Below are 27,150 nucleotides of genomic sequence, written 5' to 3'. Positions count from 1 at the left end.
TACCAAAACAAACTATTGGTTACGGGATTGCCTAGACACTTGTTACATTTTTGGATTTGGCACAGCGTTATGTATATCTGGTTTTACCATGAAAAACACACACCTGATTTATTTTTTACATTGTACAGGTTGTAATCCACACTTGCACAATTCTACCTAAGCTCTGTCCTGATCTACGTTCCTCCTTTCGAGTCACAGTACAAAGTGCTTTGTATACACACAAAGGCTTAGGAATAATATTCTATGTTGCTCACGGCTTCAACTACTGCACTACATGTAGATAATGACCTCCTTCTGCTATTGGCTGATTTACAATGATGCAGTAAAGAAACAAAATTTATGTTTAAACAGAAGAACTGTTGCCAAAAATTTCCTTTCCTTAGTGGTGCCTTTTTCTAGGTATGCCAAATTGACATCTTACCTCCTGTTGGCCTTATTTTTTATATATACTGTATATAGATCTAAGGCCTTTTTATATATAACATGGACATTTCTCTTCAACCACTATTTCCTTCCAGGTCCTTGTCCCAACCACGGGGAATCCTAGAAGCGGAGGAGATAGCCACGCCATTTACCTGTAGATCAAGGTCAGCTTTTTCTTAAATTTACAAGTGTTTTTCGGTACTGAACATACTATATTCTCCCAGATCTTAAGTACCCAATAATGGAGAAAGTTGAGAGCTGCATAATGCCTTGTGCTGTGGTTAATGTGTATTGTGACCAGTTGGGTTCGCTCTGACTATGCTAGTAAATACTGCTATCCAGGAATGAATTTTGTGCCACTTTGTGGCATTTTCTATGGCTTTTATTCATTCTTGTTTTTACCAAATTTTACCAGATCATCCTTTTCCCTATAAGGGCAGTTTTTGTTTTGGGAAATTTTATGATGGAATGGTAAATATATTATTATTTTTTTTATACTTTGATTTTTTTTTTTTTGTTTTGAGTGTCTGAAAGAAATGTGATTGCAACTTAAGCAAAGTACAATGCATGACAGAAAATGTTTGAACAGTTGAAAGACATTCGGCATCATATAATAAAAACAACTATTAACATTCATCACAAAGTACAGAAAACATTATGCCTCCAAGAGGTCTTGGGCCTGAAGCAGAGGCCTGAGGTCAGAACTTAAATTGGTGTAGTACAATAAAAATAAAAGCAATACATTAAGAAGTTTGGGATAATTACTATGCCTCTCCCTCTGTCCCATACATATATAAAAAGGTCACCCCTCCCATCCCATATGGAAGCAAAAGAATTGATTTAAAGGCAGTGATAATCAGAACTACATGCAGTACTGTGCAAATACATTGTCCATTGGAATCCTTAAAATCTGGGCAAAGGGGATGACCTGCAGATTAGACGCACATGCTTATATCGATGTCCTCAGTGTCTGTTTTGGCAGAACAACAGTCCAAAAAGTCTGCTGTATGTGAAGAAGTGAAATCGGTTTAGCAAATTTACAACACTGATGTTGACTGTGAGAGAGGAAGTTGCAAGTACCAAACAAGTCGATCCAATGCACAGAGTACAAATTCCTTTTTTTCTTCAACAAAAAGTAGAAAAATCAAAAATACTCCCAAATGGGAAACTTGATGGCACTAAGAGTTAACACATGTCAAAGGTTTCAGATTAGGCTGGGAAATCTCCAGACTGTACAATAATGGAGATGTAACCCAAGCCTTGAACTGTCTTCATTCTCAGGATTGTGAAATAATGCATGGGTTATTTTTTTTACTCCATGTCCTCATTTACTGGTTCATCTTCATAATCTCTGTCAGGGTCAAAGTCAGGACTGTGGTTAGCTGTTGTTACTAGCGATAGTGGCCCTTCATTCTCGTCGGGATCCAGTGGTTCTTCTTTAACATGTACGTGGTGCCTAAAGGGAAGAAAAGAAAGGAAATATGTAATAAGATTGTTATGTTTGCACATTATCAATATTACATTGTAATTTTCCATATATTTTATTTAAGTAGATCTAAACCTGAAACCTTTAGAGTCAGGAATCAGCAGCAGAGCTGGCCAGTTCTGCATGGCTACACTAAGAGAATGTGTATGCTTTCACTATAGAAATGCTTTCACTGTGTTTACTTTCAGTCTCAGTTCACACCAGTGTGGGCTGTGCTATTCGCATTTGCTGTGCCTGCGTTTTCTGCAGGAAAAAGGTGCATGCACCTTTTTTAAAAAATGCAGCCACAGGGAAACCACATGGTCTTTTTGTCTATGCAACTTCCTTGCAGTTCCTGCACCCGCAAACGCACTGTGGGCTGACATGGGTCGGGGTAGCCCCACATATCTTGTGGAGTAGTGCAATTTGGCTGCGGGTGGTTCCCGCACCCACAACCAATCTGCAGATTGCGGGCAGCTGTGAACCGAGCCTAAGTGAGAGTTATTTAAAGTGAAAACAAGATCCTATCAAACACCAGCACACAGCAAACATGAAACTCAGTGACATAATACCTGACTAATGACTAACAAACAGAAGCCTAACTAAAAACTAACTATATACAATATACACAAAATGGGGGACACTGAAAAGCAGGGGAAAACTGGAGGTGCAGAGGGCAGAAGGGGTAAAGACGGGAGCAGGTACAGAGCAGGAAGCAAGAGTAAGATCTAGGCAAACAGGATCTAGCAGCAGCAAAACACTGGAGCGAGAGGCCTAAATACCCTTCCAGCAGCCAGCATCAGGTGAAAACTAATTACTGGGGTCTGCTCGCTGTTGGACACAAAATACAACACTCTGCCCTGGGAACCACAGTGCCACCAGCATGTGATCCAGCTCCTGACATTTAGTGTGCTAAACATGGGAGCATAATTAGTAGACAATTGTCACCCCATTACAGAAAATGCCTAAACAAGAGCCATCAAAAAGAACCTTGGGTCCTTTCATATGACATGCATAAATACGTATTTGGATTTCCTGTTTAGACCCTTAAGTGTCAACATTAAATCAAGCTGAACACATTTTTGTCAATTCCTACAAATATACCAGAGGCTTGAACAGCAGATAAAATCCCGGGGAAAAGGTTAGGATTGCAAAAACACTTTATTTTGCATATAATGTCAGCATACTGCATCCCTGGGGTCAAGGATTTAGGGCCAGTTCCCACTAGTGTGATGACAGACATGGCACGTGATTTGCACCGCATTGCTGTACAGATCACATGCAATGTCTGTGCGATGCAAATTCAGCCATACAAAACTGTATGGCTACATTCACATCGCATTCAGACTAAACACGTGCAGGACCCTTTTTGTGTCTGCGCCAGAATCAGATCGCATAGGTGTTCACAGCCATGCAATCCGATTCTGCAAATCCGCTGCAATTTGCAAACTGTGAATTTGCACCGCATCTAGTGTGAACCAGGCCTTAATTTATAATAAGATATATAGAGCCGTATTAATTGATTCATTTCAAATACTTCTAAATCATGTACATCAAAAGACACCTCTTATGACAAAAATATGGGACCTGGATTTGGAGACTTATTTTTGTAGGTATACGCTCCAGGGCTCATTATCCTTGCCTCACTGCTTGGTGCATCATCAAACCAGAACCGGCTTAAACATATAAGGTGTCACGGAAATTAATATACACATGCTTGTTCCAGATCAGTGACTATCAAGCAGTGAGGCAAAGATAACTATAGAAGCCCTGGAACATGCACCTGCAAAAACAAAACAACAGTTACCGTTTCTTTCCTGAAAGGTTCCTTTTAATGTTTCCAAATTAATTAACACATTTTTTCAACCAATGCAGCTACCTCTTTTTAATCACAAAGTACCCTCAGTCTACCTATATACATATGGATTGACTAGTCTGCTAAAATAATGTGTTTTAACAATTAAGATCCCACAGGACATTTACATTTTCACATTTTGGTTTCAACAACACCATTATACCAGGTAGCATTGCTATAGTAGGAATAATTCATATTTAATCATTGTCATTAATATAAAAGACTCATTAATGTTATTTATGACACAACCAAACATTCGGCAGACAAATTAAACAAGACTTCATAAAGTAAAAGTGGGAATTATCGGGCCACGGAGCCGTTTGCCGAGGCTGGGGGTAATCATTGCTTAATGTGTGTTCTGCTTCTCTAGTTAACATGCAGAACCTGTGAGCCAACTCTCTAGAGGATGACCCCAAGTGAGGTTCTATCATTAATCAACTTCAAGCACAACACTACGAGGAGACACCATGATACATGCTTTAAACTCCAAATTAATGCATATTTTTACAAACTGTCAATAAGGGAAGAAAAGCTCTGCCAGGAAACACAAACGGAGAAGGGGAGAAAGGAGAAAAAAAACGCCTCGCTCAACACAACAATGTGATAAGAGAGCCCAGTCTTAACGAGAATAATAACACTGTCAGCTGTAAACAAGGGAAAACATGATCCCTAGCTCATGGTGGGCAAAAAAGGACGCACTTGGGAGATGCAAACTGCCAAATTCCCCATTATGGAAGAGCATATGAATAACCCACGGGGGAATAGGGCTGATCGTACATAACAGCTATGATAACAAGAAAGAAACGCCGAGCGTAAATCATATTTACAGGCCTGACTTTACAAACAGCAATTACTTTTCCACTGCTGAGTGGCTTTTGTCATGCAAAATACGGCAAATGCGTAAACACCGCCTGGCCTTTGAAACGGTGAAGGGAAGTGTCATTTTATTGACATTATCTAACATTAGAGATGAGAAGCAGAAAGAAAAGCTCCTGTTCGCTCATGATACAATTGACTTTCCAAGGCAATGCCTAAAAATAGGAAGCATTAATGAATTAAACTCCTACTCCCCTTGCTTACTGGGTTGCACCCCCTCAACCACATACTTACCTTTGTTAACAATAACTCTTCCAAAAGATGCAAAGTATTATTATATTATATGAAGCCAAATGCTAGGTAAAGAATTACTAATCAAAGGGACCATTTTTTTGTTTAAATTTAAATCTCAGCCGATGGCCAACATGCAGGAGCCATATGAATCAGTCTGAAACTATGAGACCTTGTTCACCTTTGCTTCAGTTTGTATGAGAGCAGTGTGTACAGGAAGCTTTAGCAAAGTGTTTTCCAAGTCTTTGGGACCTTTCACACAGGCCGTTCGGATCTGAACGGTCACCACATACATCTCTATGGGTCACTGGATGTCAGCGGAGACATGTACGCTGACATACGATCCGATTCGTCAAATCTGGAGACCCTATTTTCCATCCGTCCAGCGGATCGGATCAGATGGGATCGAATGAGAACGGTCCATTCCCATCCGATTCCCCCATAGAGATGCATGGGGACCTGAAAGCTGTGTCTCCGCACACAGCACGGAGAACAGCTGTCATCCTCCTGCTCAGCGGGGGATCGGCGGACTTCACTGTGTGAAAGAGCCCTTTAAAACGTTCCCGCTTGCACAGGTTCCACTCCTATACTGAAATTGTTTTATTTGATTTCACTGCACACTATGTGCTTCTCACAGTATGTATTAGAAGCTGCAACAGGTCAGCTATAGCCTGCCGCACTTTGGCCTGTTTCAGGCGGGCCTCAGCTTAGAGCAGCATGAACAGTAAGCTTTGACAAAGCATTTGCAGAGCTTTTAGCAAGCTTTGTTGAAGCTTTTAACCACTTGCCGACTACTTACAGTAATCCTACTGCGGCAGTGCAGCTCCCCTGGGTCCAGCGACGTAGACCTACGTCGCTGGACTCCTAGTGATTTCGGCGGCGCGTTTCCGCACAGTGGGAGTCGGGTCGGAGGAGGGGATTGCGCCTCCCTTCCCCGATCGTCGGGGAAACTGTGAGAAGACCCATCTGCTTATGTAAACAAAGCAGGCGGATCTTCTTAGTGACAGACGGGAGGAGATCACAGGATTCAGCATAGCTGAACCTGTGATCTATGTCTGTGTCACAGAACCCCCTCCCCCAACACACGTCAGTAAGCATGAGGCATACATTTAACTCATTGATCAACTATAGGGTTAACCCCTTCCCTGCCAGTGTCATTATTACAGTAACAGTGCATATTTTTAGCACTGATTACTGTAGTAATTTCACTGGTCCCCCCAAAAGTGTCAAAAATGTCAATTAGGAGTCCGATCTGTCTGCCGTAATGTGGCAGTACTGCTAAAAATTGCAGATCGCTGCCATCACTAGTAACAAAAAAAATAAAAATAAAAATTACATAAATCTTTCCCGTAGTTAGTAAACGCGATACCTTTTGCGCAAACCAATCAAAATACGCTTATTGCTATTTTTTTTTACCAAAAATATGTAGCAGAAAACAAATTGGCCTAAAATGTTAAAAAATTTTGATTTTTAAATTTTTTTTGGGGAATGTTATATAGCAGAATGTGAAAAATATTGTTTTTTGTTTTTTTTTTTTTTCAAAATTGTAGCTCTTTTTTTGTTTATAGCGCAAAAATTAAAAATTGCACAGGTGATCAAATACCACCAAAAGAAAGCTCTATTTGTGGGAAAAAATGGACGTCAATTTTATTTGGGTACAGCATTGCATGACTGCGCAATTGTCCGTTAAAGTAACGCAGTGCCGAATCGCAAAATAGGGCCTGGTCATTAAGGGGGAAAATCCTTCCGGTCTTAAAGTGGTTAAAGTACCAATTAGCTCTGCTAAAGACCCGGGCTGCCTTGTGTGTGGGAGCAGCTGTCTGACTCTTCAACATGCTGCCAGCACAGGGTATTTCAACCCTTGCTGAAGCAAAAAATAAGCAAATAAAAAAGCAGCATATTTATTACTATATATGCTGTTTAACTGCATTATATAAGCTAGTGTCAATATTAGTTTTGTAGTGTACATCCTTGTCGAGAAAAGGTTTTTGTTTTTAATTTTGCACATCTCAATAATCCTCTTATTTGTCCACTCTGGAAGAAGAGCAGTGAAACTCAGAGCTGTTAAAAGGAATGGGTTCCGTTGGCGTACACAGCATGAAGTACGCTGCTCCTCAAATAGCGCTGGAAGCTTTAAGGATGAAAGTCCTACAAACCCCCATTAAGATATATTCTGCAAGCTGGATCTTAGAATAAAAAGAGCCATAACATTATAGCATCATAAAGATGCATATGAACATAGTAGGCTGTTTAATTTCTAGAGAGATTCTACAGTTTCCATGCTAACAAGGTAAATGCCGAGATAATGTTAGCATTTAAAGCTTGATTGAGTCTAATTTATTGGGATGCTCAAAAATTAGACGCATCATAACTGTTTACTGCAGTTTTTAAAGAGAATGCAGCGTGGCGGTTTTACGCCAAATGTATCTTGGCGGCATTAGGGAAAAACAAATTGCTGTTGCAATTAATCAAGCTTTCTTTCCTGCAGAAAGCAGTAACTTTAAAGATGTATTTGTGTGCTATTTTCATTTACGCCGCAGCAGTTTAAGGGCACATAAAAACTCTAAAATATTTTGTTAGGCTTTTAAACCTTTGTAAATATCTCTCATGGGCTGACATAAGCTGAAACCATTCCAACTAGCGTTGCTAAAGGTTTTTGTATAAATTTGAGTTTTGGTTTATTTCTAGAAATTTAGGCAGCTGGGGAAGAGTACCAATAAGAAATACGAAGAACTGTGGCTCATTTAAAACTCCTATCAAGCCTCCACCACGTAAACCTGTCACTTTACCCTTTTAGGATAATGTAACAGGCATGTGCCTTCAATTTATTATTATTATTATTATTATATAGGATTTATATAGCTCCGAAAGTTTACGCATCGCTTTTCAACTTGAGGGTAGACAATACAAGTACAATACACTTTAATACAGTAGGAATCAGAGAGCCCTTCTCGTTAAAGCTTCCAATCTAAGAGGGAGGGTCAAGAGATACAAGAGGTAATAACTGTGGGGGATGGCTGATGGAGAAAATAAAAGTACAGTTGCTAGGTGGTTGCCAGATAGGTTTCTCTGAAGAGATGTGTTTTCAGGGATCGTCTGAAAGTGGACAAAGTAGGAGATAGTCGGACAGATTGGGGTAGAGCATTCTAGAGCAGTGGTACTCAACTTCGGTCCTCGGGCCCACTAACAGGCCAGGTTTGCAAGATAACTAAATTACATCACAGGTGATCTCATTTGCTTCTCAGTGATTTTAGTATTCTAGTCTGCATCTCCCCAAGGTAATACTTAAAATCTGGCCTGTTAGTGGACCCCGAGGACCGGAGTTGAGGACCACTGTTCTAGAGGATGGGAGAGGCTCAGGAGAAGTCCTGGAGGCGAGGATGGGAAGAGGTTACAAGGGAGCTAGAGAGCAGGAGGTGCTGGGAGGAACGAAGAGAATGAGTTGGTTGGTATTTTGAGAACAGATTAGTGATGTAGCTGGGTGCCAACTTATGGATGGCTTTGTAAGTTATGGTTAGTAACTTAAATTGTAGATACTTTCTTTCTATGGTCCACTGCCACCCCATCCATCAGTTGGGGCACATGGTAGAACTTTGTTAGTAGTAGTTAGTCACATTCAACTAGACTAGTTTGGTAATGTAGGCATGCTCTAGCTTATGCAAGCTACTTCTTTAGTTCAGAGTGTCTAGGACATACCATCCATAATGTAATGGTCAGAGAGTAAGTGATGAATTGTTAAGCCCCAGCCTTGTAATGCGACAGCTGCAGGAGGGTCCTTAGAGCTTTGTAAGCTCCAACAGAGGTTCATATCACTCCATCAACCAGCCTGATACAACTTGTACATCCAGGTATAGAGAAGCATGACCTTCTCCTCTTCCTTCCACAATATCATGGTTAGTCTAAATGGCCTATTGCCTGGGTTCAGCTTTATTGTGTGGCGGCAGGGGAACGATCCTTAACCCTGTATGAGTGTCAACAGAGACTGCTGCCAGCCCATCCACCAGTCAAAACACTGTAATATAACAGATACTTCTAGATATAGAAGGATTGTGGCCCTCGTTCCTTTTCTTTCATGAAGAGATTGTCAGAGTTTGAAAAGCCAATTACCAGGTCCCAATTTTGTCACATAGCGGCAAGAGGATTGTCCTTAGCCCTATGTAAGCTACAACAGAGACCAACATTATGCTTACACAGAGTTTTCTATAGGTGAATAGGGCAACAGGTGAGCATAAAGAAGGTAATGGTCAGTAGCAGGTGAGCTATCAAGAGAACCTGTTACTAGAATTGAATGGGCCCCCACATCCCTTTCTTCCCCAATTCACTTACATACATTGCTCAAATCAGGCCCTTTTGAATCCAACATCAAATCCTGGATTCCTTATATTTCAGGTTAAAAATCATAAGTTATTTGTGACCCTTGCATCCCCCATACCACCTACTTCATACCTTGGCCTGTGAGAGATACAGCAGAATCTGTACACATGTAAGTTATCATAAACTGATGAATCAAGTGTTTAACAATTCACTGCACAAGGCCTGATACTCACATTGCTTGCATAGGGGAACGTCCCGGGCTGCTGTCACTGCCGTTGCTGTTGCCATGCTCCATTACACCATTGAGTTCTTCCCGCATGGCACTGGCTAAACTGGTCAGAGCTGGGTTTCCCATGGAAGCCGTAGTGTATAGAGGTATACTGTTCTCAGCCATTGAAACCTATAGCAAAAGACAGTAAAAAAAAAAAATAATAATTTCAGATATTAACCAAGACTGAAAAAAAATCTTCCACTATTTAAAAGGAACACATGTATCAGAATCCAATAAAATCTGCACCTAGATAATACACCAAATATGTGCCACAATGCTAGCTGAAGTTAACATAGATTTAAAGCCAATCACTACATTTTCATATAAGTTTTATTATGTTAATGTATTTCTAAATTTGTTTTGAATATTTTTAAATCTGCATCTTTCATTAAAATAATACCTGGTGATCCTGCCATGAAAGTCCCTGTTCAGACACTTCCCCTTATAGGGTGGCAACTGTCTCCCAATTGTGCTGCATTATTACCCTGTCATGTGTGCTACTCGTGGAGAGAGCAAATGGTCATGTACACACTGTGTAGTCATGGTCCTCTTTTGTCACTATTGTGAAGCCATTCCATGGCAAGAACAGCCATATGTGAAGCAATTTCATATAGATAGGAAGTGTTTGAAAGAGGCTGGAGGTGATCAACAGCACTGAGATGCATTAAAGGGTGAAAAAAATTGTATTCTATGAAAATAAAACTTTGTTTCACTAAGCTTTACAAAATTACAAGTCATTAGTTTACTGTTTAGATCTATTTTAAGGGAGAAAGATAATTACTAATATAAGTAACATGGAAGTTATAAACTAAACACGTGGCAACACTGGTGACGTTTTTGGCGTGTATTGGGATTTTCTGCAACATGGAACAACTGTTTTAGATATTTCTTAAATTTTTCAACATAACAAATCTACAAAAAAAAAATTCTGACCATTTAGTAGTGACACAGTAATGCCTCATACACACGTGCAGATTATCTGAAGACTTTTGTCTGCAGACTTACCAAAACCATATAATATGAGGTCAAATCTAAACACTTTCAATTTGTATGCAATCCAGCAGGCCCTTGCACTACATAGAAAAGGTAAGTCTGCAGACAAAAGTCTTCAGATAATCTGCACGTGTGTACGGGGCATAACTCTTTAGCCTCAGCTGCTAAAGCCTGGGCAATGTCTGCTAACAGTATTAACATATTGCTTTGGTGTTACATTCATGTAATCTCTCATCATTATACATTGTGGTATTGCATATATATCTGTTTTAGATATTTTATTTTTAATGGCATCTTTCCATTAACTTTGCAGGAGATATATAAACCAAAGGCGCATTTCCATGCATTCTAAAATTCCCATGATACATGCAACTAAGGCAAGGACACATTTTCAGTCTGTTATCTGAATGAATGGAAACCAATAAGAAAAATAACTATACAAAAATAATGCAATTTGGGGTTTACATATACAGAAGGTTTTTTTTTTTTTTTTTTTTTTTTTTATTTAACAATAAAAAGCTTGCATTTCTTTTTCAAAAACATGCAATGTTAAATCTGCTGAGCCTTCTAATTGGAATTAGTCATCGTTAAGGAAGGGATCTGATAGAATATAGGATCATTTCATTTTGCCTTTCAGCCTCATGAATGTAAATTGTGCTTGTAATCTTAATAGTATTCTACAGACAGAACAGCCTTTAAAATCATATTTCACAAGACTCTGGGGACAGTAAGCAACTAATGAACAGTATTTACAATTCCTTCCTTTCAGTGTTGTCACTGTTTGACTTCTAATAATCAGAGAGAACACAAGAGAAAAAAAAACATTCCCTGCTTTATTTTGTAGTTAATGTTTCATCATGTTTTTTTTTTAACAAACCAAACAAATTATAAAGTCACCATGATATCTCCAAAACAAAAAAGTGGATTAAAAAGAGAATACATTTATTATGCAGTTGGGATATTCAGAAAATGCATAGAAAACATAAAGGGTTAATATAAAAATTCTAGTAAAATGATATTATTACGGTTATTAATAATGATGAAAATAATAAAAATGATAAATATTAATTCATTTAAAATAACTGTTCCTAGAATTAACAATTAATTGCAGATTAGGTAAAGAGGAATTTATCCATCAAGAATAGGTATTTAAAAATGTGCACCAGTTTTTTTTTTTCTTTTTATTTTTAATCCTGCTTTTTTTTTTTTTTTCCTCTAGACCCTGGAACAATAGGAGGTCATGTGACATGATATTCTTTCATTCCCCACATTAATAGCTCTGCTCGAGTAATTACACTTGTGGTATTTTTGCCTCAAGTGAAATTCTGAAATAAGAGGATGGAAATTATGATACTGCTGATAAATATTAATAAGTGAACTTTTAATTTTTGCCACAATATTCAAAATGCTAAGCATCTAACTAATGCTGAAGCAGACTGATATGTGCCTGCCTCCAGGGACCGCAATGCTTTATGCACTTAAGAAAAAAAAAAGTTTAACAGAATTAAAATTTAATATCTAATTAGAGCCAGGATAATATATTTTGCAATAAGCAGAAAAGACACACGGTGACGGTGAGAATGGGGGGATGGAGCAACTTACCTGCAAAGCAGCATTAAGAGGTGTGCAGTAGGCGTGACTTGTCTGAATGTTTTTGATAAGCGAAGGACTACTGCATGTAAAAAAAAAAAAAAAAAATACATATATTTTTATATATGGTTACTAAAAATAAATAGCACAGCATTTTCTTTTTATTAAGCATAAAAATGATGTAGAAAAAAATACATACTAGCAGAACAATGCTATACTGTAAAATGTAAAAGCTTTACACCTGCAGGAAGGAGGTTCATTTAGATGCAGTACAGGCTCATTTAACTTCAACACAATACAGAATGTGCAGGATGTAATAGAAATTACAGCATTGATTCCTCACACGTATAATTATTTTGCAAATAACAATAACGCTATGTAAAAAGCATTTTTATGTTACCTACCAGTGTCTATCCTCTCTGCAGGCATAAACCAGAATATTATGTTCATTATTTAACAATGCAAAAAAATAAACTTACAATATAATTTAATATCCTATTTTGTGCCACAGAGACCAATAATTTGGACATTGACACCAAAATACAATGTACTTCCCATTCAAGGTACTGATGAAGAGTGGAGTATCTTTTAGCTGTGTGCTCTATAGGCAAGTATAAGGGGCTTTTCTTAGGTATTGTTCCCACGATAGAGCAGACTTTCGTTATTTTCTCAATATTATTTAAAAAATGTTCCTGTTAAACTGGTACTACTAGCCAGTGAATTGGGGTTTAGTGAATAATACTGTACATCCACAGTTTAGACATTGCATGTGTACATATTAACATGAATATATTAGACATTAAATGTGTACCTATTAACATAAATATCTATAGGCAGCAGATTGCCTTCATTCAGGGGTATTCAAATTCTGGAGGCCTCTGTTCTCTCTTTTGGAACTGGACGCCTCTGTTCTCTCTTTTGGAACAGGACGCCTCTGTTCTCTCTTTTGGAACTGGACGCCTCTATTCTCTCTTTTGGAACTGGACGCCTCTATTCTCTCTTTTGGACTGGACGCCTCTGTTCTCTCTTTTGGAACTGGACGCCTCTATTCTCTCTTTTGGAACTGGACGCCTCTATTCTCTCTTTTGGAACTGGACGCCTCTATTCTCTCTTTTGGACTGGACGCCTCTATTCTCTTTTTTTGGAACTGCCTTTGCTTGCTCCACCTTTCCAGCAGGGATTGATTTGCAAGGATTATAAAATGCTGTACTTTTATTCTAAAGGTTGCATGCTTCTGCTGACTTGGACTTTTTTTCTAGAGTAACGTGGTGAATTTAAGCAACACTTTATCCAAAGTTCTCAAAGCAACAGCTTAGAATTTCATCAACACTGGTTCAAAAAGAACCAGCCATAAAATGTTGTGTATCCCTAATAAAAAAAAAAAAATAAATACAGGAGGGATTTTGTAATACAGAGTTTTGCTCTGAAGCTACATTATCTATTCTCTCTTTTGGAACTGGAAGCCTCTGTTCTCTCTTTTGGAACTGGAAGCCTCTGTTCTCTCTTTTGGAACTGGACACCTCTGTTCTCTCTTTTGGAACTGGACACCTATGTTCTCTCTTTTGGAACTGGACACCTCTGTTCTCTCTTTTGGAACTGGACGCCTCTGTTAGCTCTTTTGGAACAGGACGCCTCTGTTCACTCTTTTGGAACTGGACGCCTCTGTTCTCTCTTTTGGAACTGGACACATCTGTTCTCTCTTTTGGAACTGGACACCTCTGTTCTCTCTTTTGGAACTGGACGCCTCTGTTCTCTCTTTTGGAACTGGACGCCTCTATTCACTGTTTTGGAACTGGACGCCTCTCTTCTCTCTTTTGGAACTGGACGCCTCTATTCTCTCTTTTGGAACTGGACGCCTCTATTCTCTCTTTTGGACTGGACGCCTCTGTTCTCTCTTTTGGAACTGGACGCCTCTATTCTCTCTTTTGGAACTGGACGCCTCTATTCTCTCTTTTGGACTGGACGCCTCTATTCTCTTTTTTTGGAACTGCCTTTGCTTGCTCCACCTTTCCAGCAGGGATTGATTTGCAAGGATTATAAAATGCTGTACTTTTATTCTAAAGGTTGCATGCTTCTGCTGACTTGGACTTTTTTTCTAGAGTAAAGTGGTGAATTTAAGCAACACTTTATCCAAAGTTCTCAAAGCAACAGCTTAGAATTTCATCAACACTGGTTCAAAAAGAACCAGCCATAAAATGTTGTGTATCCCTAATAAAAAAAATAAATAAATACAGGAGGGATTTTGTAATACAGAGTTTTGCTCTGAAGCTACATTATACATCAGTGTATGTGTGTGAGTGGTGGGGTTATAATCTCCAGCTGTCTATTTTGGTGAGCCAGCTATAATTTCCAAGCCCCTGAAGTTTTTATATCAAAATTTAGGCACATTGGGCGGTCAAGCAAGTATTAACTTAAATTAATAACAAACTCAACTTTAGAGTTTTTGTTTTTGTTTTGATTTTGAGATTGAATTACTTCACATTACAAGCTGCTAAAGAGGTTAAAAATAGCTAGTTTTAGAGTTTTTGCTGCTTGTTAAGAATAGGAAAAGGTGTTGTTGAATGTCCACATTCTGGGCACAGGTGCACTTTAAGTCTAATACAATTTACAAATGTTTATTGTATATCCAGAAATGCATAAGTCAAAATACAAATTTGTAATAATGGCATTTTAAAAACATATAAAAGTAGAATTGAGTCCATGAGTTGAAACATTCCTGCATCACTGCTCCCTGACCACTTCTTGGTGTGTGGAATACCTTACTCCTCCCATCGCATGCTGTGGTTCCTCTTGCCAGCTTTTACGTCACTAGAGGATGTAAGAGCCAGTGGGAAAAACAATTTTGTGCAACAGAGAAACCAGGTAATTGACCTATACAACTGATCAAATACTTGCAGTAACCAGGGAGTAGTAAAACAAAAGTGTTTAAAGTCATGGTTGCCCAAAAAGCAATGCTTTTGGCTACAAGTGGCTCTTTGCTGACAAGGTAGCTTTAAAATTTGTCAAGGAGAAGGCATTTTAGTATGCGTGTCATAACGTGCAAAAACAAAATACTTTGTAATGTAGTGAAGTCAGCAATTGTGATATAAATCAAACATACTGTCCAGAGCAAAACAAATAAGATTTTTTTTTCATACAGACCACCTCCGCATATGGTGGAGGCAACCATTTTGTAGGCTGAAATAATATTAAGAATATCAGAATTCCCTAGCAACCAACAACACCCTTGAGTCACAAAAGTACTCAATCCAGTTAATGACACCTGCAGAAACAATATGGCCAGTTTCACACAGGCTTTAGTTCGTGTAAGAGCAGTGTGAACAGCAAGCATCTACAAAGCATTTGCAGAACATTCAACAAGATTTGTTGAAGCTTTTAAAGCTCTCTTCAGCTCCAGTTTGTAAATGTTGAACACAGGTCCTAATGTGAGTGCTGACTGCCACTTTAAACAAGCTGCTAGCAGGTTTCAGCCCTGCTTGAAGTTTGTTGGAAGCCTGCTTAAGTCTGCTTGCAGCTTATTTGATGTGACAAGCAGCACTCCAATAATGATCTGCGTATAGCATTACCAAATGGGAGCTGAAGGGTGATTTAAAGGCTTAGAGAAAGCTGCTTGGAACCTGCAGAAAGTTTCAAAAGCTTGCTGTTCATACTACTCTTATACAAGATAAAGCCTGTGTGAAACAGGCCTATGATAGAAATATTTTGAACACTGGGTCAACCATAATGTCTACCTCCACCATAAACAGGACAAGAACATGTAGCCAATAACATATGTTAAAAAAATCACACACACACAAACACACATTTTTGGAGGAATAGCACAAACTTCAGTAGAGGTTATAGGAGTTGCTGCATGAAATGTTGGCAAATGAAGCATGCAAGAAAAGTAGCTTTGAAAGAGGATAGGTGGCATAACATAAAAAAGCAAATCAAGCAAGTTAAAGCTCTTACTGTGTAATAAGTTCCTCAAAGTTTTCATCAGGGCAGTATTTTCGAGGACGGCCTCTCTGAATATGACGGCCACGTTTAAACTCTTCATCATCAACAGTCCAAACGGACCCATAATCATCCTCTACTCTGACAAAGCACTTATGGAGTGAGAGATTGGTGCGAATGGCACCCTGGGACCAAAGCAGCAGCAACAAGGATGAAGTGATTTGGAGAAAAAAAAAAGAGGAAATGGGAGAATGGAAAGCAAAAATGGGACGGGGAAGAGGCATACAAAAGGATGTCAGGGAGGGGTTGAAAGCAATAAAAAGTGGGGGAAGCAGCACAAACAATGAAGGGAAAGGAAAAAGAACATAACAATGCATAAGCAAATGGTTGGTGAGGGTTAACAGGCATAGGTACTTTAATAGAATCTGTCTGGTGTGCAAAGTGGCAGCCTTTTTGTGGTCCAAACCAATATTTTAGAATACGTTGCCAAATGTTAGTAGGCTAAATATTGGTTAAGCCCTCAGAAAATGGTTGTCATCAACTGGCACAAATGACAGTTTCCCTTAAAAAGCACCAGGCAAGTGATGCAGCATACACCAAGGCAAGCGGGACAGGGGTACAGTGGGCATACAAAATGGCAGGGGATGATGTTCTGTGCTTTCCTCTGAGCACACCTCTGCTACTCCATCATCACATGTACAATAACACACTACACTAAGAAGTTCAAAGGATGGTGGACGTACCCACTGATCTTTTGTGGCCTCCTTTTTTGGAATTCTATTTCATCCACTGTCCATACTGCCCCTTTTACGTTTTCTACTCGCACAAAACACTTGTGTAGACTAAGATTATGGCGCACTGCATTCTGCAGCGGGGATAGGAGAGAAAACATTCAAAGGTGAGCGCTAAATATTGGCAGCAATAACCATCTATACATCATTTTTACCATTAAAAAAGAAAAGTTAGCAGTTTCAGTTTAATGAAACATATATGCTATCAGGCTGTGGCAGCTGACACCATGTTGCAATGACTAGTCTTTCAATTTTCACCTTAACTACCTCTTACATTTTTTGGAATACTTTTGTATTTTTTGTTGAGTAGCAAAAAGTTTGGAAAAAAAAAACAGAGTTGTGTTGTGAAGGGTTAGCAACTGTGTCAGATTTGCATTGCTGTCTGTGCTCCTAGATTTACCTCTCTATTCATCCTAGTGACCATTATCACCAGAACTAAATACAAACATTTTGAGTGGTCACTGAACAACAACAGGGGGGAAATCTAACACTGGGGACAGCTTCTGTTGTGACAACTGTCTATGAGAGATTTCCTCTCACCTTCTGATGTGCGTAAAGGGCAAGAGACAAAATTTCACCTAAATGAAACAAACAGAAAAAAATGCTGACAGGGCGTTTTAACCTTTCCTATTCTATTCAAAACTAAAAGAAAAGTTTGGCTATAGATATGCTTTAAATTTCTTTGGAATGACTGACAAACCTAAGAGTCTCAATAGCATTTAAACCAATTTTAAAAGCAGTGGAATAAAGACTAAAGTTGGTCAGACACTAATTTTTCTCTTGTTTTCATTCAGATAGCGAAACAAAAGTGAAAATAAAAATAAATTAACAGATTCCTCCATCCACACAAACAAGGCGAATGGAGGAATTATCTCCCTTCCTGCCAGGACATTGTATTCTAAAACAGGTTCCCACAATTCAGCAGCTGCAGATGCTGATCGAGAAACATTTTGCAGCATGTCACTTTGACAAAAGGTAATCAAATGACTAACTTCTGGTGAACAGGGACAGCCACACACTGATCGAAATTCAATTTTGATCAATGTATGACCAGTTTAGCCACTTGCCAACCGCCCGCCGTAGTATTATTGTGGCTTGGCGGCTCGGCTGCGCTCAGTCACATACTACTACGTGACTGAGTGCACGTGGTTTTGGCGGCGTGCGCGCTGCCGAAGCCGCGCTCCTGCTGTGTTTGGACACAGCGGAAGGTGGGCCACGGAAGGAGTGGCGGCGATTGCCGCTGCCCTCCTGCAATCGTCGGAGAAATGGAGAGAAGAACCCGCCTGCTTATGTAAACAAAGCAGGCGGATCTTCTGTCAGACAGGCAGGGAGAGATCAGCAGTTTTAGCTAAGCTGAAACTGCGATCACTTTCTGCCTGTCACAGAACAATCCCCCCCCCCCACAGTGAGTAAGCACTTTAGAAATACATTTAACCCCTTTGATCACTCCCAGTATTAACCCCTTCCCTGCCAGTGTCATTTATACAGTAACAGTGCATATTATTTAGCACTAATTACTGTATTAGTGTCACTGGTCCCCAAAAAGTGTCAAATATGTCAGTTAGGGGTCCGATCTGTCCGCTGCAATGTCGCAGTCCCGCTAAAAATCGTTGATCGCCGCCATTACTAATAAAAAAAACTAAATAAATAAAAAGTCCAAAAATCTATCCCGTAGTTGTAAACGCTATAACCTTTGCGCAAACCAATTAAAATATGCTTCTTGGTATTTTTTTTTTACCAAAAATATGTAGCAGAATATAAATTGGCCTAAACTGATAAAAAAACTTAAATTTTTAAATATTTTTTATTGGGAATGTTTTATAGCAGAAAGTAAAAAATATTGTGTTTTTTTTTAAATTGTCGCTCTTTTTTTGTTTATAGCGCAAAATCTAAATACCGCAGAGGTGATCAAATACCACCAAAAGAAAGCTCAATTTGTGGGAAAAAATCACATCAATTGTATTTGGGTACAGCGTCGCACGACCGCGCAATTTTCCGTTAAAGTAACGCAGTGCCGAATCGCAAAAAATGGCCCGGTCAATGAAGGGATAAAACCTTCCGGGGCTGAAGTGGTTAAGGAATCACATGCTATTTAACTGTATTTTTAATTATTTTATCAGTTTTATTTTTTTACACAGTATTCATTTTTTTTATTCAATCTTCACACATTTTCCAGTTCTTTATATAACAGTGTTTTCACTGGTCATTGCATATAAAGTATGAATGTAAGCAGACCTTGCATATTTAATTTGGTTTTCACTGGTGGTGATGTGAAAAAAATGGAAACTACTAAACAAAAAAGCTATGAGGGGACTTTTTCCGTGGACAAACAGAAATTAGCAAAGAAAAAAGATCCCTATTGTGTTGTGATCTCTTTCCATCTCCTGAAAGGGAAGGAATAGAAAATAGGTCAAAAATGGAAAGAATGCCATGCTATGAAAAATGACAATATGCACAAAAATTTACAGTGCAAATATTTTATTTTACTAGTTTTGGGTGGATTAAGGATAGGAAATAACCTAAGTTTGGGATTTGCTGTCTGTTTCCCAAGAAGTTTCAACTGTTCAATATGATATTCAAACAATTTTGACTTTTATGTACCAATGGTTTAGCTTAAAGTCCACTGTTTTGTATGTTTCAGAGGTCAACACTATAACACTCTACTTCTTTGATAAAGCTAGAAATTTCCAATTTGGAAACAATAACAATAACGTGTTGGAATGGAATATCTAGGAATGAAAAGGGAATAATGGAATATCTGGGCCCTACATTGTCATTAGGCTTAAGACTTAAGGCTCTCATGGGTCTGACATCCTATTCTCCTACCCTTATATATGGAGCACAGTTAAAGTATATGCATGTAAGCATTCACTCCCTCTAGCTCTCTGAGCAGTGCCCAGTACAAAGGATGGCCCTCATGGTCATTTCCTAAAGCCTGTTGATTTACACAGATCCATTTAATGACCAGTAAGCTGATGGAATGAGTGCAAAAAAGATAATAAAGATAAATTAACAGTTCTATGTAAGATCACTAAATATATATATTTATTAATTAAAACAGAGTGAGCCTTTCAACATATATGGTTCCTTAAAAAGTCATATTTTAACACATTTCAATGGTGAAACCAAACATTTGTATTAATCTTACCATTTTATAATACCATTTACCCTTTCCATCAACATGTTACATTTTGTGGAGTGAACAAAAGCATGAAAAAATGGACAAATCATCAATAACCAGGGACCTCAGAAAAAAAGTCTACTGACACTACCATGTTTAGTTAACTGATCAATAAACATGAGAAAGTTACTGTGTATAAAAAGCATGTCAGTTTCTATTTTGTCTGTGTCCCATTGGGGACATTTCCCTTCCCTTCCCTGTCCTGCCCCAGAGACACAACAAAAAGGAAGAGACAATGCCTCTTAGATTATAGTCACAGGAACAAGTGTCCTCACTAGAAGATTTTCTCTCTATTCCAATTCTGGTGATAACTCAAAATGTTTGATTCTCAAAATAATTTTCAGTCCTGATGACAGTAATTACTAAGTTATATAGAATGAATCTTCACGCAAGGTCACAGATAGAGATGTGGTTCTATCATAACCACAAAAAAAGTTTTGATTTAAAATAAGCTTTAAACATCAGCTATGAAAGGATTTTGCATTTATCTTCTCACTATATCAAACATCTACCCATGGTTTTAGTTAGAGATATTTACCTTATATATCTTATAATACACAGTAAAAAAATGAATAATACCTTCCACGTTGCTGCATTGCGCCGGAAGTAGGCAAACATTCGTGTGAACCAATTGTAGATTTCATTTAGTGTTAGTTGCTTTTCAGGGGATTCAAGAATTGCCTATATGAACAATAGTAGCAGGTTATAATAAGAAGGGTATTCCAGCTTTAACACTTTTATATAATGTATACATAATTTATTGGTTTTAAGCCCAGTACTACCACAATCTATGAACTGTTAAAGTGCAAATATAGGATCCTGCTTACAAAAAGTCCTGAGATTTGACAACAATCAACACCAATCCAGGTTCATAAATACATGGTTTGAGGAGTTTGGTGTGAAGAAAATTGAGTGCCCTGCACAAAGCCCTGACAACAACCCTACTGTACATCTTTGATATGAATTAGAACAGTGTTTCTCAACCTTTTTTTCAATCAAGGCACCCTTAAAAAATGATGGACTGTCTCGAGGCACCCTTTAAAAATTATAGACAGTCTCGAGGCACCCTTTAAAAATTATGGACAGTCTTGAGGCACCCCATTCTAAAATATAAAAGCTTTTCAAATAGTTTTCCATAATGCAGCAACATCCACAAGTCCAAGTAGGACATCCAACGTTAGAGGTGATTTATTCTTCCAAAGCAAATACACTTTTGCAAACTGGTACTGACTAGTATTCCAATGTTACTCTTCTCCCTCAATTTTTCTCCATCACTCAGCTAATGTGACCCCAACGCTGATAAAGAGGGGCAGGGTAGGGTCAAACAAGGATACTATGCAGGTGACTGACATCCTTTTTATCAACAAATGATGCCATTGGTCATTAGGATGCCAGCAGCTAGAAGGTTGTAATGGTGCACAATGAAAACCTGTGGCTCAGTGTAACAAAAAAGGCAGCCTTCATACACATGCCAGCTACCCCGTATACAATTTTTGGGCAATTTTTAAGCATTTTGCCAAGGCACCCCTGAAGAGGCCTCAAGGCACCCCAAGGTGCCTGGGCATCCTGGTTGAAAAAGGCTGAATTAGAACACTAGGTCCTTTTGGCCCACACCAGTACTTGACCTCACAAATGCTCCTACTGCTGAACTGGCTCAAATTTTCAATAAGACAATCGAAATTTCAGTGGAAAGCCTTACTAAAAGAGTATGAATACCTCAAGGTGGGTGAGAGACAGAAACTTTCTAAGGGCATTCTAGATGTTGGAGTTAACAAGAGGTATAAGAAGGCAGCAGGTGATGCAGTCAACTAGTCCCTTTCTGAAATATCACTTTGGGTGGAATGACTCTTTAAAGCAGAGCACCAGGAATTATCACTTTTGCAAAGTTATACTGGCCCATAATAGCTTGATGTAAGTATCCATATCTGCTATCCAGGGGGCTGATGGGGGAAGCTGAAAATCACTACACCAATCTGTGCTGCTTATAGTGATAGCCTTGAACTTCTGGGTGCTGCTCCAGCAGATTCCCCTCTGTACACTGAACACAGGAGGAGCACTACCATTCAGTGATCACCTTGTATTATTTTGCAATAAATACAAAGTGTTTTCTGATAGACAAAAAAAAGATTGTGACATCATCTGCCCCTCTTCTCCACCTTAATTTGCATTACATTGTGCACTAATTCTGAATGACGTAGTGCATGCATATTCTGGGGGGAGGTTATTGTTCTTGAGGCTCCAAGGAGTATAATGAAAAGTGCTTCTCCTTTAAATTAGATGCAGTGGGATGAGGAAATATACATTGTTTACTGTTGTCTTTCTCTGCTGAAGCCTGTGTCAGTGGATTCCCTTACTAACCTAAATGGAAAGATCTTTTGACATATATTCTGCACAGGCAAAGCAAAGTAGAAATAAATAACATAGCAATTGGATATTGAAAGACAAATTTACCTATAGCTGCAAAGAAATGTGGAAAATATTGTAGCAAAGCCCTACTTTTCTAATATGTAGTAAAGGCAGCCATAAATTACAGAAGAATATTCCTTAATGTGTCACACGCATCTATGACATTGAAATAAGAAAATGTATTTGAAAATAAAGTTGTGTATAATTTGAGAATAAAATTCAAAAGCACAATCAAAGATACGATAATGTAATTATTTTTACTAACTGTACCAAATGCGCATCTGCAGACACAGCCAATGCAAGAGCCACAAAAATGCATCATTTTGTGCAAAATAAATAAACCAGACTTCACAACACGATCTGAGATTAATACCTCTATTTAACAGTTCAATGACAACATTCAAAATGGAATTATCTAATTGTTTTGAGTTTTTATTTCTGTTTCCTGGTAGAAATATTAATTTATCAGTCATTCACAAAGCGGGATCAAAGAAAAATGCAAAACATTTCAGCGGCTGATTACAGCTCAGTAATTATTTAGAGCTCAGATTAATTCTAGGGATCAGAGATTACGCTAGTTTGTGATAATTGACTTGCCATCTTTAAACAGCCTCATTTTCACTGTTGTGTGAAATGAATTTTCTAATAATCACATCGTATTGTAATACTTAATCAAAAGCAATTATGTTAGATATTGCTGTTTTCAAAACTCTTTTGCCAAAAAAAAAATATTCTGGACTCATAAAACAATGTGATTTTGCAAACCCTTTTCATCAGTGGGTGTGATTTTTTTTATTTTTTATTGTACCTGGAAAATCACTAAATATTAAATGACAAAAGATGTCATTGTTATTTTAATAAAAAAATAATAAATCTGTCATACATGTACAAACTCCCACTGTGGATTTTTAGCCAATAAACTCACTAATAACAAGTGACATCACTGTGTTCCATGCCACAATGATGTACCGTTTTCCAAAAATATCGAAAGGACCATAGATATTTTTCCCAATCCTAAAAAAGTTGGTCTGGTCTGTATGAAAGATTGGGATATTTTAAAATGATCCAAACAGAAAAGAGAATTGTCTTTTAGGAATCCAAGTAAAATCAATAAATTTAAGAAAATCTAGGATCCCTGGCTATTTATTTGTGTTAAGATTTGGACCTTTGCATCTACATAAATAGCAAGCTTTTGTAGGCCCAAAGACCATCAGGAGTCTTACTTCCTTCAACCCTTACACACACTAACCTTTCCCTCGCCCTCCCAACACATCCACATTCCCTTTTACCCCCCCCCCCCAAAGCCTTTTGCTTTGTCTTTCTCCTACCCACCCTCCATTAGTTAAGTCCTGACCCTTCCCTCCTCTTAACCTGCAAGTCCAAAACGCTATTTCTGAAACTGCTATTTGACTTAAGAGTTCTACTTCGCTAACTGAAATTATACTCCATATTTTGCTCAAAGGCATTATATTACTTTATAAACACGTTGATTTTTGGTACATTACCTACCAATGCTTATATAACTGGTTCCTACTCACTGTTTGTTTTTTATTGTGCTTTGGAACCTAAACAGTTTATTATTTGTACCGTAAAATACACTTATTGAAAAGTAAATTATGAGGGATTCCAAAAACAAATACAACAAAAAAATCTTGTGCCCACCACAATTGCAAAACGATATAGAGCTGTGGTATTCAAAGTTCTAAAAAATACTTTGTTAGGTTCATATAAAAAAATCTGTACAGTGTTGTGTTCTATTCTGCCATGTGTTAAACCTATATGTCAGGTAATAACCCAATACAATATATGTGCTATCCGAAATTACAATTTCAACTCATAAACAAGTTCAGTTGGTGATGATAATAACAGTGATCATGATAAAAATGAGTGCTCACTCCACAACCATAACCTTTAGGCTAACTGCATAGCCAGTACTGACGCCAGGTAAAAGTAACTGTAAAAATGCGCTTTTAGAAGTGTTTTGCATTGGCATTCATGCGCGTTTAGCTACCTTAGCGTTAAGCAGAGTTTCTCTTTCCTCTTCTATTTTCCACTCCCAAATCCAATTACTACAGCTTCAAAATGCTTGATGCAGCTCAACTCCGTATACGGCGTTAACATGCGTTTAGCAGCATCAATCATTTTTATAGCTGTAACGATGTTGCCCCAAAACGCACTGACTCTTGTTTTTTTTTGCAGCTTGAAAACGCCTATGCCACTTACAGTTACTAAAAGCCTATGCGTGCACGGTCCCTTTATAATTGTGCATTGTGCATGTCCTTTTTCCTTTTTTACTGAGATGTTATGCTGAACATTTCCTTCTGCTGGTTGGTTTGGAAAGGAAGAACTTTGAATCCTCCTTATAGCTTGTCCTGGCTATTTAACTACTTGCCGACCAGCCGCCGTACTTATACTGTGGTAGGTCAGCTCCGTCCCATGAAACGACGTACCTGTACATCGTTTCCCAGGACCACTAGTGGAGACGATTGGCTACAGGGGGAGCCAATCAGCCGGTCTGGCAGCCGCAATGTTCACTCGTGATCACTCTCTGTGGAGACAGAACAGCTGTCTGCCATTGTAAACACAGCAGACCGCTGTTCTGTCAGTAATGAACACAGGGATCCTGTGTTCCTCTTATTTAGGAACACAGCTCTCTGTGTTCATTCAGCAAGCCCATCCCCCACACAGATAGAAAGCCCCCTCTAGGGACACATTTAACCCTTTGATTGCCCCTGGTGTTAACCCTTTCCCTGCCAGTGCCAATAGTACAGTAACAGTGCATATTTTTAGCACTGATAACAAAAATATGTAGTAGAATATATATTGGCCTAAAATGATGAAAACATTTGATTTTAAAAGTTTTTTATTGGGCATGTTTTATAGCAGAAAGTAAAAAAATATTGCTTTTTTTTTCAGAATTGCCGCTCTTTTTTTGTTTATAGTGCAAAAAATAAAAATCGCAGAGGTGATCAAATACCACCAAAAGGAAGCTCTATTTGTGGGGAAAAAAGGACATCAATTTTATTCCGGTACAGCTTTGCACGTCCATGCAATTGTCAGGTAAACTTACGCAGTGCCGTATCACAAAAAAATGGCCTGATCATTAAGGTGTTTAAAACCTTCTGGTCCAGAAGTGGTTAAAGAGACCCTGCCCTTGTTGACCTGTTATAATTTCAAGGTCCGATGAGCAAGGTGAGAGTTTGTCTATCAGAGGTTCAAGTGGTTGTAAATCACTATAGACTTTTTGGGGGGGGGGGAGCCATAATGGGCTAGTAATCGATGCATACTAGCACATTATGTTAAACTTACCTGAAAAAGAAGCCCTCCCGTGCCGAGAAGACAGTGCTGCAGACGCCTCAATCTTCACCTGTCTTGCTTCCAGGTTCGCAGACTCTGGCTCTGTGACTGGCCAGGGCCGCAATGATGTCACGGCACAGGACTCGGAAGGAACGGCAAAGGCGACAGTTCCTTCAAAGAGCATGCGCCAGTGATGTAACTGGCTGCATGCAAGGTAAATATCTCCTAAACAGTGCCCGTTTAGGAGATATTTACACTACCTATAGGTAAGTCTTATTATAGGCTTATCTATAAGTTAAAACAAGAGAAGAAAGTTGACTTCCTCTTAAGCCTGGGTTCACACTGCTAACGCATGCGGCTGACAGCAGGGGTCCGGTGTGTCCCTGCTCTTCTGTTTCAGGGATGAATCAGGCGATTCGAAGTTGAAACGGAGTCAGGGAGGCACAGGACCTCTGTGCAATTTGCTCCGAAGCCACTCCAGAGATGTGTGAACTGGCTCTATTTAGAGCCGGTCACAATCTCCTGTCATGTGAATTGGATTCGGGAAAACCCACATTAGTGTGGGCACTGGTGTAAACCCATCCTTAAGGTGGTGGAGTGAGCACACACCTGTTTAACTGTCATTTGCCTGCATGTGTTTTTTGGAAGAATACAATATTCATTCAAAAAAGATTGATTCAATGGACTTTTTTCTATTCAATTTTATTGCACTTTAATTTCTATCATGATCGCTCTTATTATAATCATTATTCTCACCAATTGCACTTGTTTATGAGTTGAAATTGTATTTCTGGATAGCACATTTATTGTAACTGCTTAGTACTCTGCATATAAGTTTACCACATGCCAGAACAGAACACAGTGTGATACAGCTTTTTATAAAATAATTCTAATGACTACGAATATAAATTTTGAAGAATAACAAATTTTCAAACGAATCCAAAAGTGAAGGGTTTATTGACTTGTTTTAAACATAATTCTATTTCAAACAATGAACTTGGTTTTCCACCTAGGAGATTTCATGAAAGTTTGAAATTGTGAGTAAATGAAAAAAGATGGAAACCAGTTTTAAGAGGACTGAACAACAAAGGGTAGTAATATTTTTACATTCAGCTACGCCATCACCATGTTTCAGTACAGGAAGAACAGGGGTTGCAGCTATACCTTTTTAACCAGGCCTAGTCTAAGGAAGAATGCAAGTTCATCTATCCACTTGGCAAAATCATGTTCTCAGGCACTTTCAGCCTAGACCCTTTCTGCAGTCCAAAGGTATATATTTTCCTCTACGTGAAATTCTTCTTTAGATAGATATTTTAGGACCACCGAGTAAACAAAACATGTAGACTTACCTGCCTAATTAAGGATGCGTATGTAAAAGGTGGCCTAACTTCTGCATTTTTGTAAAACTCTTGGTTCTGTGCAATGTCTGCAATTAAAGTGGGAAAAAATGAAAATGTAAAAAAACATCAAAGAGGAGGTTTAATAATCTTGAAAGTTAGGCAACTCAGGCTAATCCAAGAA

At 38.5% G+C, this 27,150-nt stretch overlaps 1 protein-coding gene across 1 annotated transcript in view; it reads right to left on the bottom strand.

The window, feature by feature from the left end:
* Positions 1 to 223: 223 nt before the first annotated feature.
* The window catches only part of FOXP1 (forkhead box P1), a 1,279,200-nt gene continuing 1,252,273 nt past the window's right edge, over positions 224 to 27,150 (bottom strand). Inside the window, exons 16-21 of the mRNA XM_082265551.1 lie at positions 26,979 to 27,055; positions 20,506 to 20,607; positions 16,698 to 16,819; positions 12,031 to 12,100; positions 9,398 to 9,564; positions 224 to 1,879 (exon numbers count right to left, since the gene is read on the bottom strand). Coding sequence (XP_082121677.1) covers positions 1,735 to 1,879; positions 9,398 to 9,564; positions 12,031 to 12,100; positions 16,698 to 16,819; positions 20,506 to 20,607; positions 26,979 to 27,055 — 683 coding nt within the window. The 3' untranslated portion in view covers positions 224 to 1,734. The remainder of the gene's footprint in view (positions 1,880 to 9,397; positions 9,565 to 12,030; positions 12,101 to 16,697; positions 16,820 to 20,505; positions 20,608 to 26,978; positions 27,056 to 27,150) is intronic.

Source organism: Pelophylax lessonae (assembly GCF_965119305.1).
Source record: "Pelophylax lessonae genome assembly, chromosome: 8".
Lineage (NCBI taxonomy): Eukaryota > Metazoa > Chordata > Amphibia > Anura > Ranidae > Pelophylax > Pelophylax lessonae.
Note: the sequence above shows the minus strand (reverse complement) of the source record. Positions and strands in the feature narration are given on the sequence as shown.